This window comes from Leopardus geoffroyi, chromosome C1, assembly GCF_018350155.1.
Source record: "Leopardus geoffroyi isolate Oge1 chromosome C1, O.geoffroyi_Oge1_pat1.0, whole genome shotgun sequence".
Taxonomy (NCBI): domain Eukaryota; kingdom Metazoa; phylum Chordata; class Mammalia; order Carnivora; family Felidae; genus Leopardus; species Leopardus geoffroyi.
Window position 1 is genome coordinate 13520164 of NC_059328.1, and position 16254 is coordinate 13536417.

The following is a 16254-nucleotide window of genomic DNA, read 5'->3' on the forward strand; positions in this document are numbered from 1 at the left end:
GAGCACCAACTGTGTGCCAAACGCTGTGCAGTGTGGCCGGTGCAGATGCCTGGAGGTTGTCTGGAACGCCGGTTAGCTGTCAGTCGAGCCTTGGCTAGTCCCCGGCGTCCTGTCCAGAAGCCAGCTGGTCCCATCCCGAGTAGCGAGAGGAGGTCCCCTCCGTCCGCTGGATGGCGACGAGGAGGAAGAGGCTCGTGGCTCGCCTTCCACACGGACGGTTCTTTCCCTGCCCTGGGACGCCCGCCATCTGGGCCGGGGCCACTGGCTCAGGCCCTCTCCTGGGTCTCTCCGCAGACGGGGGCAGCACCGTGCACCGGCCCCAGCCCCTCCCGCCGTCTACCATGCACCAGGGGGGGCTGGCCGCCGCGGCCGCCGACACCGGTTCTGCCTACGGAGCCCGCCACAGCTTCTCCAGCTACTCAGACAGCTTCATGAACCCGGCGGCGTCCTCCAACCACATGAACCCTGTCAGCAACGGCCTGTCTCCCCAGGTAGGTGGCCTCACCAGTCTGGTCCCTGGGAAGCCGCGGGCTCCGGGGCACCTTGAGAGAGAGAGAGAGAGAGAGAGAGAGAGAGTGTTAAAGTGGGAAGCAGGGACGCCCCTGCCACCCTTGCTGGTCAGGACCCTGGGATCCTTTGCCTGGGCTTTATCTCCGAGCCGCAGGCCCGGGTGACTCTGTGGGCAGGTACGGAGAATGGGTTTCCCTGCTCCTGGCCACCAGAAACAAAAAGCTGTTGCCTTAGAGACGTGCTCCTGGCCCGACAGCCCCCCCCAGAGCTTGTGAGTCCGGCCCCCCGCCCACCTCGTGGCTGTTCGGTTCACGAAAGTCAGGCATTTTCAGGCAGCGTGTTGGCAGAAGCCTTGTACCGTTTCCTGTGGGATGCTGACTGTGGTTTTGGGGCTTGGTTCTCGAACCAGGAGTCCTTCCTGGATTCCACCCTGTGCTCCCCCCATCTCTTGCCTTTCCCCAGGCGTGACCACCGAATGAGAGGCAGGACCGCCTCCTGTTGGTAGAGAGAAACGCGGCTGGGGTTCTAGACTGGGGGCTCTGCTCCCATTGGGTCTTGGAGCTCGTTCCCTCGTGTGTGATTGGTTGCTGGCTGCGTCACTCGTTGCCGGGGCTGTTGGAAGTCGTTGGGGCCACCCTGCGATCCAGTGCAGAAGGCATCGCTGAGGCTGATGGTGGTGGCTGGTGGTTTGGGGAGCAGGACGCGGGGATGCTGGCCGTCCTGGTGGCTTTGAGGAGCTGATGGGTCCCCTTCTGTAGCCACAGCGGGTTCTCAAATATCCACGGAGGAAAGGCGGAAATCGAAGGCTAGTTTTAGCCTGCCTCCCACCTTCTGAGTGTGACGCAAGCTTTCCTGAACGGCTCTGGTTCGGTAGGAAGGGTGAAGGCTGGAAGAGGGTTAAACCCCAGCTCCGCGGCTCAGGGCGTCGGGGAAGTTAGCATCTCTGAGCCTCACTTTAGCCCGCGTTGACCTAAAAAGTGATTAAACCGGGTGTTGCTAACCTCCTAAGAAGGGTGTTGTTTGTGCTCAGCTTGCTAACTGGCCGAAACCTTAGCGCAGAGCCTGGCACAACATAGGGGCCGAATAAACATTCGTCCTCGTGTCAACCCCCCGCCCCCCACAATTGCCAGGACGATATAATCAGTATGAGAACCCTGTTACTTGAAGAAAAAAGGGGGCCAAAGGGAAGGTCCACTACAGCCCCCAGGCCACATCCATCTAGCTTCCTGCTGTTGTCAATAAAGCTTTATTGGAATATAGCCACGCCCGCTTCTTTACAGATTTCTGGCTGCTTTGGGGCTGTAACGCCAGAGCTGAGAAGTTTCAAAACAGATCACGTGGCCCACAAAGTGAAAAATGTTTGCTACGTGGCCCTTATAGGGAAAAAAAAAAAAAAAAAAATTGCCAACCCCTGGTCTAAAACCTTCCCGAGGTTTTAATTTTCTGCATGGTTTTGGGTCCGTCGCTGTGTGCCTCCATTAGTGAGTGTGGTGGAGAGCTAACTGCATTTTAGTCTCCTCGTTTACTTATGGGTAAGATCCCTTCCCCTCTCTGTGCCTCAATTGTCCCCATCTGTGAAATGGGGATGGTACTAAGCCTCTGTCTGGTAGGGTTGTTGAGGATGGGATGAGCTGACGTGTGCCAAGTCTTCCCCAGGCCGGGGCAGAGTTGAGCGAGCCGCTGAATCCAGAGCTCCTAACAGTTGAATTCAGAGCTCCTAACAGTGATGCCCGAGGTCCTCTTGGGGCCCACATTAGGGGCCGGGGTGATGCAGCCTGCAGACCAGAATGCTTTCCCGGTGGAACCTCGTTGGCCTCTTTGGTGCTCAAGGCCATGACTTCCATGCCATTAGTGCGGAGGACGAAGCGGCTGAGCTGACCTTCCAGAGTCAAGAGGCAGACAGGATCCCAGAGCTGGCTGGGCGGCCGTGGCTGCAGAGAGCCGAGGTATCCATATCTGAGGATGTGGTCCAGGCCTGGCCTCGAGGTATGAAACAGGCTGGAGGAGCCTCACTTGGAAATCTGAAGAGGGATGTTGAGATTATGCAGGCCAGTCTTCTCAATTCATCTCAACAGGGCCCGGGAGGCGTTGGCCGGGCCAGGGCCCAGAGTCCGGGGCTGACCACTGCTCCTTGCGGCCCACGGGGCCGAAGTTTCTCCCCAAAGTGGCAGTTTTGTCACAGGGCAGAGGAGAGACGAGCAAATAGGGGGCGCTTGGCTTCTGGAGCACGATTCAGCGATGAGAGGGATACGGAGCAAGGGTGTTCCATGCACTGTTTGGGCCCAGAGACCAGCCTCGGGGAGGGAGCGAAGACGAGAAAAAAAACCCAGCCATTACCGTAAGCAGCCAGTAGCCCAGCCTTCTCCCTGCCCGAGCTGGACGCTCCCCTCTCCTCCCAGAGACCCTCGGGAGGCTTTCCTCCACTCCTCAGGCGGAGAGGCTGTCAGGACGTGATGGATTGGGCTGACTCCAGAGACTTGCCCAGAGGTTCCCACCAAAGGTGTGAAGACAGATGGAGGGTCTGACAGGGGCAGAGGGGACCAGGAGGTGAACAGCTGCTGGCAGGGGAGAGGGGGCCGTGCGCAGGGTGGGCGGGAGGGCAGTCCGGGTGCGCTTCTGTCCGTGTGAACTGCCGGGGTTAAGCTTCGAACACGTCCTGCGGAAGGGGACAGCGAGGGGGGGGTGTCTGGGTCTGTACCAAAGCTGCTGGTATTTGTGACTCCCCGTACGCTCCCTCCGCCCTCTGGGCAGGCCAGCCACACACCTCCGTGGTCTTGGGAGGGGTGTGTGGGGGGGTACACTCCCCACCAGGACAGACCCGCTTCCCAGGCCCTGCCTCCCCACCGGCAGGGAGGTTCTCCGGAGCTCCCCTGGGTGAGAGGGATGGGATGGGGTCTGTCTGGGCTGGGGACATCACCCCTCACCCGAGACTGCAGGTCCGTACCACGCCCCCCCCCCCAGTAGCCTTGGCCTTTGTTCTCACAAAACCCCAAGGCGATTATTATGTTGTGGGGGTGGGGGTGAAGTTGGGGCTCTGCGGAGCACCTGCTCATTGCACTGGTCAGTTTGCTGCTGGCTGGAGAAGTGCCCCCTCCCGGGGCCTGACCCGGGTCCTTGTCTCCGAGCCATCCCGGGAAGGGGGGCTTGTCAAGGCTCAGAGACTCCACGGAGAGACTGCCTAGCCGAAATCCCCTGGGAAATCCATCTATGCAGCTCCGTGCTGAACCCTGGCCCTCAGGCTAACAGATACTTACAGAGGGCCTACTACGTGCCAGGCACCGTTCTAGGCACTGCGGATGAATCAGTGAGCGTCAAGGATGAAGACCCCTGCCCTTGCGGAGGTGACAGTGTAACAGGACAGACAGACAATACATAATAGAACAGCGGGCCATGCGGTGTGTCTGATACGCTGTTGACAAGGACAGCTTAACTTGCCAGCCCCTGTGACTCACTCTGTCCTGAGAGTTTCTTATATGGTAAATACTGGGTAGCAAAGCCAGGCTTCAGCCCTCATTTCTAGAGCCTGAGAACATAACTAACACTGCCCTCTGCCTCAGAGATGCCCTCTCTCTCTCTCTCTCTTTTTTTTTTTGGAGATTGGCTGGCAGTAAAAAAAAAAATCCTGTCCCCTGTAGCTCCGCAGAGGGGAAAGCTCATTCAGCCCATGTCATGGATGAGAAAACTGAGGCCAGGACCTCAGGTTAGGGGCCAGTGGGCAGAGTTGAGTCACACGGGCAGAGGCCTCCTGAGAGGTTTAGACAATAATGAGCCCAGCCCCTCAGCCATGTGCAAAGCTCAGCTTTACAAGATCAGGGGCTCAGCGCTCGGTAAGATAGCCCCGGCTTTGTGCACGGGGTCCCCCTGAAGAGGTACCAGGAAAACAAAGACAGTTTGACCCTTCGACCATGTGAGGATTAGGGGTGCCGAGCCCCCCCACCCCACGATTGAAAACTCACATATAACTTTTGACTCTCCCTAAAATGTTACTAACAGCCTACTTCCTGTTGATCCAAAGCCTTACTGAGAACATACGCAGTCCATTAACTGCTTATTCTATACGTTCTGTTTCTTTGACGCTGTGTCCTTACAATAAAGCAAGCTAGAGGAAAGGAAACGTTATGAAGAAAAGCCTACGGAAGAGAAAATACATTTGCAGTGCTGTGCTATATTTATTGAAAACCTCCATGTATAACTGGGCCCACGCCGTTCAAACCTGTGCTCTTCAAGGGTCAGTGTACTGCCCGTGCGGTCTCGTCCCTGATGGCTTGTTGGGGACTTGTTGCAGACCCTCCCGCCCAGCCCGCTCTCGCCCCTTTAGCCCAGGCTGAGGTCCTTGGACACAGCTCTTAGAAAACAACTCAGGACAGCTTAGGACAAGAGGAACCTTTCGTGGTTATGAATTACAGTGAGTAATATGATGCCCGCCGTGGCTAGGAATTGCACACAGGGCACGCTGGGAGGCAGAGGTAGTGGGCAGGGAGATAAAGGGGACACCTATATGTAGGTCCCTTAGGATGCCTGCCCTTAAGAATTCCCCGGTCTGATGGGGGAGACGCAGCCACTGCCTTGAGAGGCTCCTGGTCTGGCCGAGGAAGGACTTCACCCATCCTGAGGAGCCCACAGTCAGACAGAAGAGGAAAACCCCCGTCCTTAGATGCCCTGGTGTGATGGCAGAAGCCAGCGCTGTCCCGGGGGCCTCCCGGTGTGAGGGGAGACAGGCTCAGAAAGTCGCTCATGGCCGCTGAGCAGTCTGAAGTCCTGAGCGAAGAATCAGGAACACAGTCCCGTCTGGCCAAAGGCTCCGGGCAGGGCGTCTGATGCTGGCAGCTTCTTTAGGGCCCTTGTGGGCGTGTCCCTGGGGTGGGGGTGGGGCGCCCTGGGCCTGAGCTTCCTTCTCCCCCAAACTTTTTCAGTGCAGATTCTAGCAGAGCTGGAAGTGGAAACTTCTGGAAAGCCCAGACAGGGGAGAGAATTGCCCCAAACCGTAGTTAGCTTAGCAGCAGGGCCGGCCCCCAGAGCCCCAGACCCCCAGCGGAGGGCTCCTGCCACTGCTTCACAGGAAGGGGGTGTTTCTTTTTTGCCACCGTGGCTCATTTTGCTCCTTCATAATGTCCCACATTCATTGTGTCCTTTGCTCCTCGCTGGAGCTTCACAGGAAGGAACCCGTAAAAGGGATTTACATATTTACGATTTCCCCCAACTGAACTAATGAAAAATATTCTCTGAGTGTGCGGTTCATCACACGGCCGCAGTCACAGTAAAAACAAGCCTTTTTGTCCTTTTGGGCTCCTTGATGTTCTCTTCTCCTTTCCCTCTTGGCTGTGACGGCCAAGGTGGGGTGGATGCTTCCGGAGGGCCGGCACGGACGGGGCCAAATGCTCCGGCTGCTTTCACTCACCGAACCCTGGCCGTTATCTTGTGACCTTCATTTCACAGAAGAGGAAACTGACTTGTCCAGGGTCAGCTACCTCTCCATCCATCCGTGTGCCTGCCACGTGCCAGGCTCTGCGATAGGTTCTGGAAAGTGACAGAGCTGGGATTGGAACGGTCTGCCTCCAGAGCCCTCTGTGCTATTCTGTGGTCTCTGGCTGCCCCCCGCCCCCACCCCAGCCCCACCCCCCAAGGTCCGTCCTGCGGTCCATCTGGTGAAGCTGAAGTTTGCAGCCACGGGGCATAGTCAGGTTCAGGGTCCAGATCATCCAATGCGAAGCGTCCCCTTCCTCCTAAAACCGGCAGGAATAAATCTCAAGGCTTTTATTTAATTTCTTGATGAAAAGGGGTCTCCTGAGTGATTTGCCACAGCAGACTTCGCTCCTGGCATCACTTGAGGGCCTCAGGGGACCCAATCCAGCAAGGAAAGGCACTCCATCCGCTGAATACCTGCCGAGGGCCAGATCCCACGGAATCGCGTGGGCTCTGTGAAGTCATTCAAGCACCGCAGAAACGCTCTACTTGGGGAAACAGGCTCAGAGAGGTTAAGTGACTTGCTGAAGGCCACAGAGCAGCTGAGCGGCCGAGATGGGACACTGACACCGATCTGCCTGACCCACGAGCCATGCCTCGCGGTGCCCCTCGTGCGATGAGCCCTGGAAACTCTGTGTGCCGCTTTCTCCTCTCACTTCCTCCTTGTGTGTGTGTGTGTTTTTTTTTCTCTTTATTGGCGACACTGCGTTTATAATAAGCATTTAAAATGAGTCTTGCTGGACCAGGGACGAGGAAGGAGGAGGGAGTGGGAGATTTGTAGGCAGGAAGACGGGGAGGGGGATGGTGGGGTGTTAAATAGCCCAGAATTTTTTAAAAACTGATGCAAATCACTGGTAGGAGAGAAAATTATGTGCAATTACGTCCTGATATTGGAAGGTTTTGCCTAGCCCAGGCAACAAGATCTCATTAACAAGCAGAAAATAAGATTGAAATGGTGTGTAAAAGACCTGAAAAATGAATTTGAATGCTGCGTTTGTCCACAATTACCCCCTCCTTCACACGTATTTTATTGCAATTTTTTTATTATTCTTAATCTCTCCATTCCTCAAAGCAGATTGGGGACATCCTGGCATTACCGGGGCATCGGGAGGAGTGCGCAGGATTTCTTGCTCCCCTGAAAGGAGACCCTTCTCTCGCACATTTTCCAAGGTTGGGTTTTGGAGGGATCAGAATTCATTTCTCCGGCTTAGTGGGTTGTAGGAACACGGGGGCTTTAACCCCAGCCCCCAGCCGAGTGAGCGCGCGCCTCTGTGCCCCGCCCAGCCCTTCCTTCTTCTCCTTTCTGGCCTCTTCTGCCTCCGGCTTCCTTCCCTTTGCCTTCTCAGGATCTCCTCCAGGCTTTCGCTCTCCCAGGGGTCTCTGCCACAAGCCCCCGCGCCCCACCCCACCCCCGAGTAGGAGGAAGCTCAGGGGCTAGAGAAACAGCTCTGGGCTGGAGTTCTGGTTCTGCCATTCACTGAGCTGCTGTGTGGCCCTGGGGCAGCTTGCTTAACCTCTCTGGGCTTCATTTTTTCTCATCTGAAAACGGGAAGTGATAATCTCTGCCTCTCCGGGGGCGCTGTGAGGATAAAGCGAGAATTCGAGGAAAGTGCCTGGCACATAATAGGTGCTTAATAAATTCTAATCCATCCTTTACTTCTCCGCCTCCCTCTGCCCTGCATCCGCGCCCTGGCCTCCTGCTCTGCCTTACCCCCTTCCCCTCCCTCCCCTCTCGCCTACCCTCCCTTCCATTGGTTGGAAAATGCCCGAGTTGGGCTCCAGTCCAGGACCACATGGTGTGTGTGTTCCCCTGAGCCCAGTCCTGGGGGGAAAGAATGCTGGGTGCGGGAAGCACCCTTTTCTGCTGAACACACAGGATGCTCTCCCTGCTCTGCTCGGGCCTTGGGAAAGGATGAGCAAGGACATAACAAGCGACTGGCTCAGGTTGGAAGGACACAGCTCTGATCCTGAGTGGTTTTCCCCAGGGTTAGGGAAGAGCTGAGTCACCCCACCCACCCACGTACCCATTTCTCACCGTGACCAACGATGATGGTGGGGGGGGGGGGGCGGGTCAGGGGTCAGCTGGTGGGAAGGGCCACAGTCTGTGGCCAGATTTTCTCAGTCCCGAAGCCAAAGGCCATGTGGCAGCATCTGGCCTCCCCGGCTGGCTTCCTCCATACCCACCACAGCCCAGCTCCCAGAGACCCTCTGCCACAAGCCACGTCTGCCCGCCTCTGTCAGGCGTACCAGGCAGGGGGCCACGGGTACTGTCTTCTCAGTTCATCAGGCAACCCCACGCCCCAAGTGCCCTCTCCCCCTGACTCCTGGCCAGCCCAGCCCTGGGGCAGGGACGAGCTTCCAGGCTCAGAGAATCGGCCACAGGGCCCCGGGCATCTGCGAGCCCCGCCATCCCCCGGAGGGACGCACGCTGCCAAGATCCGGCCTCACATCCAGCTTTGCCTTTGTCCACAGTGAACCTACCTCAGTGGGAAAAGCTGAGCTATTTCCCCCCTGGAAGCTCCAAACAAAACCACCTGCTCCCGTCAGTCAAGGGCTCAGCTCCAGCCCAGAGGGAGAGGCCTGGACAGAGCCCCGCCTCCTGTGAACACAGACCCTTGTTTATTTCTCTGCCTTTCTCACCCCCTTTTCCTGGGTGGAGGGGCCAGGGCTGGGCCGGGCGTGGGGGAAGGCAAGACTGGGATCAGGAACTTTCTAGACTGCTGTTGAGAGAGGCAGGTCGTGCCTGTGTACAGGAACTGGGGGGGGGGGGGGGAGGGGGGCGGTTTATTGCTTCTGGGTGACTTTAGGCTCTTTTTTTTAATCTTCGAGAGAGAGAAGTAGGAGGGTGACCCTGACCCGTTCTCCTTTCTTAGAGGACTAGGTAGGATTCTGGGAAGATAGCATCTTAAGTCCACATCCCTGAGTCTGGACAAGAGACGTGGGCCGCTCTGGGACTTTTTTTTGCCCACCACCAAATCGTGTGCAGGAATCTGGACAGCACACCTTGGAGAGGTGTGGGCGGGAGCTTCCCACGGGGCAGAGTAAGGTGGGGAGGGGGGCCCGGATGCTCCATGCACCCCCGCGCTCCTCGGTGGGACCACAGGCAGTACCCAGTGCCTGATGACTCATGTTGGTACCACACGGAACCCGGCGTCTGGCACGCAGTAGGCCATCAGCCACGGGTGGTGAGCCCCCTGCGTCTGCAGCTACGCTCTGCTCCCAACAGGTGTTGGAGGCAGCCGATCGTTCAGTCTATATTTGAATGTCATTACCTACAATGCCCTCCATTTACCTAACTCCCGTTATACACACAGCGTCTAGGGAGACTCGAAAAAGACATGTACTTGGGCTGTCCCTCTCTAACCTCGCGTATTTCAGGGGCCGCCTCCCCACCAAAACTGTCGTGGACAATTTAGTGGGATTTCCGGTCGCGGAGGATAGGAAGTGCAGAGGGGTCTGGGGAAGGAAGGGGATGGTCACGGAAGGCTCCCTGGAGGAGTCTCAGCGGGGAGGTGGGGTTTGCTCAGGGGACAATCAGCGAAGGGCTAGGAGGTTGGTGCACACAGGACAGCAGCGAATCATCAAGCGAATACTAACACGGTGTCTAATGCAGATACATCAGGGACAAGTGGAATGATCATACGGACGGGAGTTCGGATACTGGGTTCTCTACTTACTTGCTGTGTGGTCACAGGCCAGTCACATGAGCTCTCTGAGCCTCAGTTTCCTCAGCTGGAAGACGGGGCCGATACTACCCGTCGTGCAGAATTATGACAAATAATGAGACTTTGTTCATGTGAAACACGTAGTACCAGGCTGGGCATATAGCAAGCGCCTGATAAGTGACAGTCTTCCGGTCTCTGCTTCTCCTTGCCCTGATTAGAAATTGAATGAGTGATGTCCTTTCTCTGGCCATGTCCTTTTTGGGACTGGAGGTCTGGCTTAGCCCAGGCCACGCCTGGTCACCGATTGGAAAGGCAGGACATCTGAGCTCCCTCTCCGCTCCGCTTCTCACCCTCTGTGTGACCTTGGTAGATGCCTCCCCCTGGGCCTCAGTTTCCCCATCTGTGCAACGAAAGAGATGAATCAGTCTGTTCGTAAGGCACCTTCCTGCTCAGAGTCTGAGATTTCTGTGGGTTCTTTGTACAAGCACATGAGTCACAGCCTCTAGATCTGTGGGCAGGGACTGGCCCTCCTCTCCAGCCTGCGCCCCCCCCCTCCTCAGGCTCGTGGGCCCCAGCCTGGGCCTTCTGGGCTTCCCAGCAGGCCAGGGGTTTAGCCTTCCAGAGCTGCCTGGTTTGGTGGGAAAGAATGCAAATAGCGGATTTGTCCTTCTTTCTGATTAGTACGGGGGCTTGGAATGAGACAGTCCCGGCAGATAGAGGGGAAGAAAATGAGGGAGATTAGCAATTAATACGGCGGGCAGACTCGGAGCGGCACAGGCTGGTCCCTGGGGTCCCCAGCGGGAGGGAGGCCGCCGGGATGGCCAGCCACAGGACCTGGGAGGCCGGTGGCACCCCGGGTAGGAGAGGGAGGGTGACTTTGAGGGACCCCAAAGAGTCACGCTCTTCCCTGCCTCCAAGGTATTGTGCCTGCTGCTCTCTCTGCTGGGACTCCTTGTCCGCCACCCTGTCCCCATCTCAAAACCACTCCTGCTTACTCCTTAGGACCTGGCCGCCTTCCGGGAAGCCTTCGCTCTCCCCCTCGTGCTGGGTTAGTTGTGCTTTCCCTGTGCGTTTATCACATCGTATCAGTGTGTTAAAAGTATGGGGCGCCTGGGTGGCGCAGTCGGTTAAGCGTCTGACTTCAGCCAGGTCACGATCTCGCGGTCCGTGAGTTCGAGCCCCGCGTAGGGCTCTGGGCTGATGGCTCAGAGCCTGGAGCCTGTTTCCGATTCTGTGTCTCCCTCTCTCTCTGCCCCTCCCCCGTTCATGCTCTGTCTCTCTCTGTCCCAAAAATAAATAAACGTTTAAAAAAAAAATTTAAAAAAAAAAAATAAAAATAAAAGTACTTGTATTACTAGGCAGATATTACCTAAGAATAACGTTCTCTTTTTTTTGAGCACTTATCACAGGCCAGATGCTGTGCTAAGCCCATCACATGGACGATCTCATTTAATCTTCACACGATCCCCTTTGGAAGGGGAGAACCTCAATTATTTCTGTCTCGCAAATGGGGGGACAGAGGAACCCAGCAGTGTACATAATTGGCCTGAGATAAATCGCGAACAAGTGGCCGGCCCTGGACTTGAACAGTCTGCCTGCTCCCAGAGCCCATGCTCTCACCCAGCATCTGTCGCGAGAATGGTCTGTGGCCCACTGGCTGGTAGGATGTGGGGGGCCCCACGCGTGACTCTGATCTCGGCTACTCCCAGTGCCCTCAGGGGCAACAGAGCAGGGGTACCAAGACGTGGGCTCTGGGGTCCCTGCGCCTGGTTCCAATCACCAGTACTGTCACGTCCTGCCTGTGCGATTCCAGAGAGGTTCTTCTCTGCCTCAGTTTACCCCTCCGTAAAGTGGGGCTAGCAGTAGGTTCCATCTCCTAGAGTAAGCTGAGGAACAAGCATGTTGAGATACGCGAGGCATGTTGGCCTCCGGCACACTTCAGGGGAGCTGTTTGCAGACAGGGGCTCCAAGGCCACACGTGAGTTGGGGGCAGGGCCAGGCCCCAGACCTCCTGTTGCAGAATTAATTTTCCCCAGGGTCCCTGAGTTCCCCTGCTCCTTCCCGCCTCCTGGTCTAGGTGTCTGCCCTGCCCCAGCCTCAGCCCCAGGGCTGTCCTCTCTCCAGCCCCTCCTCTCTCCTGGCCCTCTCCCCAGCTGTGAACGTTTCTCCAACACCTTTGGGAGTGGGGACAGGTGTTCTGAGCCACCCCGGGGAGTGCCGCTGCAGGATAACAGCTGATGGGGAGGAAACAGGCAGAGAACCTTCCTCCCCCTGGGGCTTCAGGGAGCATCTGAGATCTCAGCCGGTGTCTCCAGGGCCGTTGTTCTGGAAGGTCAGGCCTGAGGGCCTCCCCTACTCCCGTGTGGCCTTGGCCAGTCACTTCCACCCGGCACCTGTTTCCTCCAGAGTGATGAAGGCCAGCACTTTCTTCAGAGGGAGGACAGACTCTTTGGCACCCCCCAGCCCAGCCAGGCATGCCCCCCACCTTCCTTCTCCTCCAGCCTGTCTTGCCTCCATGTCCTGTCCCTCAGCCCAGAACTTTCTCTGGGTCCCAGCTGTGATTTCTTCCCCGCACCCTCCTCTGCTTCCCGCTTCTCTCCTTAACCCACGCCCTCCCCTCCAAGTGCCCCACTTGTCCCTGCCCCTTGTCCCTCACCCCATTTGCACCCAGCCTGCTCTCAGACCCCTTTCCGCCCTCCCTCCTTCTCTCCGCAAACCCAGCCCTCCTCCCCACTCTCTTTCCCCTAATCTCTCATTCTTCTCCACTCCTTCTCTCATTTCCCGATTTCTCCAGCCCCCCCCCCCCCCGTCCCCCTCCGTCCCCCCGCCCCCCCCCCCCCCCCCGCAATCTGCCCACTCTCAGGGCGGGGGCTGGGCGCGGTTCTGGGTGGGGGGTGGGAGAGCTGGGTCGGGGCGGGGGCGGGGGTGGCGTGGGGGGGAGGGGACCGGGGGAGGAGACCGGATCCCCACTCCAGCCCCTCCCTGCGCTCCTCCGCGCGCCTTTGATCCATGGCCCGAGGCCGCCTGACAGTGGAAAATGCGGGGAGACAAAACCACTCAGTCAAAGTGATTCCCAACAACTGTCTCCCCGAGATAAGGACGCGCTCGGGCTCGGCGGCCTGCTTAATTCCTGCTGCCCGGGCCCGGGATCGGGGAGCAGCGTGAGCCCGGCGGCCCCCGGAACACGCTGCCCGCCCTGCCCGCACGGCCGGCCCAGCCGGCCCGCCGATGCACGCAAAGTGGTGGCCTGGTGGTGGGGCGGATGGGACGAGGGCCAGCCGTCCCTGGGAAGCCGGCAGGAACTCACTTCCGGGGCAGTGTCAGGGCTCCACCCCCACTCCCCTTCATTCCCTCCCCCTCCACCAATGCACATGCCCATCCCTGAGCCTGAAACATTGGCGTCCTCCCTCTCTTCACTTAGCCAAGCCCCATTCATCTCTCTGGTGTCAGCTCAGAGGCCGCTTCCTCCCAGAAGCCTTCCCAGACCAACCGTCCAGTCTGGGTGGGCACACTGCCTCCCAGGGTAGCAATTGGGGCTCTGAATTCTAACTTTCTGGATACCGCTGTCTCCCCCTAAAGCAAGGGCTAGGTTACCCTAGTGGCCCATGACTCGGCCGCGAAGCCTAGCACACAGTAGGGAGCCAGTAAACTGCCGTGGGCACAGCTGGACACCGTGAACATTCATTCTCTGCCCAGCCCCGTGCACCTGCCTTCGAGGACCTTCCTTCCAGTTAGTTCCCGTCAGAGACAAGCAAGCAAACCAGGAGCCAAAAGCCTCCAGAGAAGAGGCGATATCCCAGACGAGGGGAGGGATGGGGGCAGGGGGGTACCCGTGACCCCCAAAATCCTCCTATGAGGAAGGAAACACCTTCCCCGGGGCTGGCCTGGCTGGGCTGGACGGACCACTGGGAAGTCCCATTGTACGTGGTAACCATCTCCCTTGGCAAGCAATACTGCGATTTGGGGGTTCGGGAGGTCAGATATTGTAAAGTAAGGTCAAAAGGAGACCTTCGCAATCCCCCCCAGAAACCTCAGAGCTGTCTGTCGGGGGCACAGAGACCGCCAGGGTGGTCCCATTGGAGGCAGGGTGTGGCAGTCATGGGGAGGCGGCAGAATTCAGCTCAGGACGTGAAGGGGAAGGGCTGTCCACGTCCAGGCCGGCTGTACAGGGAAGGGGTGGCCTTGTAAAGCACGGAGCATCTTGTTTTTGGGGGGGGGGGCATGCAAGCAGAATCTGGTTTTGTCAGGACTGTTGGAGAGTGGGTTCTTTGAAGTGTGGAGGCTTCAGGAGAGACTGTGGCTCCCAAACCTGTGCATCAGAATGATCAGAATGCCTGTTAAAGATCTAAATCCCGGGCTCCACCCTGACTGGCCGGAGCCCTAGGTCTGCACCGGGACCAGGAGAATCTATATTTTAAGGAAGACGCCCGTGTGAGGCGACCTGGGATTATCAAAGCGCTGGATTAGCAAGCTTTCACCTTGTCAGCCTCACATGAGCACCTTGACCTCCGATTTCGTTAGGAAGTGACCTCAGGGGAGGCCTCAGAGGAGGGTCTGTTTGAATTGAACTGAGATCCCTTTTCCAGCAACGTCCAAGCCAGAAATAGTTCATCCTAGGAATAGTTCATTTAACGCATTGCCTCTTTTTGCTAAGAAAGACACCCACAATGGCCCTGCATGCTTTCCACCGCCTAGAAGGACTCCGGGATTAGCAGGGCTTTGCCGAGGGCACGAGTGGGTATGGCAGCGGCCTTTACCTTCATCTCTGCCTCTGCCCGCAGTGGTGTGGGCAGTCCCCGCTTTGCCAGCAAAGCCCCGGGGAATCTTGTCAAGCATTCAGCAGAAGAGGGGGCCCTGGATGGAATGTATGAGGAAGCCCCACCCCTGCCCCTGTTCCTGGCACCCTGCTGGTCTCTTGCCTCCCCTCTCCCCCCCTGCAGAGAGCATGAGGGCTCAGCAAGCGACCAGACCCTTGACCTTCGCTCCAGACAGTGGGTCTGACCTTCGGAAGTCACAGCATTAAGGTCCTGTGAGGGCCTGTCAGGTGTCTTACACAAAGGGCACACCCAGCCTGAAACTGGGAGGTGATGCCCAGGGTAGAAGTTCCTGAGCCTCCCACGGGGCCTGCCTTCCTTTCCCCACCACAGAGAATGCTCCCCCCCCACCCCCCAGCTCCCCATGTTCTTTCCTGAGCCCCCTGGGTGCTGATCTCAACCCCAGCTGATTCCATATTGCCCCTGTGAGGAGGAAGCAGCTGTCCCAGCTGGGGTCCCACCCTGCTTCAGCCCCCGAAGGGACAGGAGTAAAGGAAAAGGAGCAGAGTTGTTCCTTGAGCACCGATACTGTCCATAATAATGGCAGTGACCTCCGTGATTTGTTTAGAACGTGGGGGTCCGTGAGGCACTTTTGCCCTGTTCGTGATCTGATCGTCGCCACGTCCTGAGGGTCTAGAATCGTCATGCCCATTTTGCAGACTCAGAGAGGCAAAGCTCGAGGTCAGCGGCAAGGGACAGCGTCGGAATCCAAAACCCAGGTCTGCCCTCTGGCAGAGATTCAACTCTCCTCCGTGCTGGGCTGCCAGATCAGACAGAGGCTGGCCTGGACCCTGGCGGCTCCGGGTCTGGTCTGCCCTTGAAGCCCCCAGGGGATTCACGTGTTCAGGAGAGTCTGAGAAGCACTGGGTGAGGGGTCCTTTCTGACCGCCCAGTTTTCAGATGCCTCAGAAGCTCCCTGCAGTGACTCGGTGGACCACCCTTGAAGGCAGAGGGCGGAGAACGGAAGGGGCCTTGGAGGGAAGGCCCAGAGGGGGAGCAGGGGAGGTAGGCTGAGGGTTACCCCGGTCCTGCGGTCCCATGCTATGGTGACCCCCAGCTGGACCAGGGCGTGAGCCCGGCACCCGGCCTGGCGGGCTCAGCTTTGGTGGGAGAAGGTCCAGAGTGATTCCAGAGGCGCCTCCTGCTGGAGGTATGCAGGAGTGATGGGCAGAAAGGCGGGGAAGTGCCCGGACAGACGGACAGACCGTAGAGAGAAACAGGGTGTTAAGATGCTGGCGGAGAGAAGGTCAGGGAGAGGAAGCAGCAGGGGCAGGGGGAGAGAGGGAGAGAGACAGGGGGAGATAAGGAGAGTCTGGGGGGGGGGCGAAGCACTCTGAGGGATAGAAACAGGAAGAGAGAGAAGGAAAGAACGAGAGACAGAGACAGAGAGGGGTGCACAGGCAGGGAAGACAAAGGGCAAACACAGGAGGCCAGCAGGGATCAAGGCGTGCTGGGGACTCAGGGACACGAACTTATAGAAATGAGGCGGGACAGGGGGCTGAGACAGGAGGGCGGCCCCAAAGCTGGAGAGGGCAGGGGCTCTGCGGCCAGCCGTGAATCCCAGTCCCACCCCTCCCCCGGCTCCTGCCCTTGGTTCCTTCCCTCTGCTACTCCCTGCTGCTTCCTCCCACCTACAGTCTAGGTGTCTGTGGAGGGCCTTTTCCCCAGCCAAGGGGGCTGCCGGGGCCTGAACCCCAGATGCCCTGCTCCCGGCCATGGCCTCCTGGAGGGGCAGTGGTTAGTCTCAGAGGCCCGGGAGCCCGGGGTGAGAAGTGCTGCCCTTCTGACAAGTGTTTCCCTTT

At 58.1% G+C, this 16254-nt stretch overlaps 1 protein-coding gene across 3 annotated transcripts in view; it reads left to right on the forward strand.

Annotated features, from left to right (window-relative positions):
- PAX7 (paired box 7) overlaps positions 1–16254 on the forward strand; it is a 99705-nt gene that overhangs the window by 59073 nt on the left and 24378 nt on the right. For all 3 annotated transcript variants that reach the window (XM_045475845.1, XM_045475847.1, XM_045475846.1), the window contains exon 7: positions 295–491. In XM_045475845.1, the coding sequence (XP_045331801.1) occupies positions 295–491 (197 nt within the window). The remainder of the gene's footprint in view (positions 1–294; positions 492–16254) is intronic.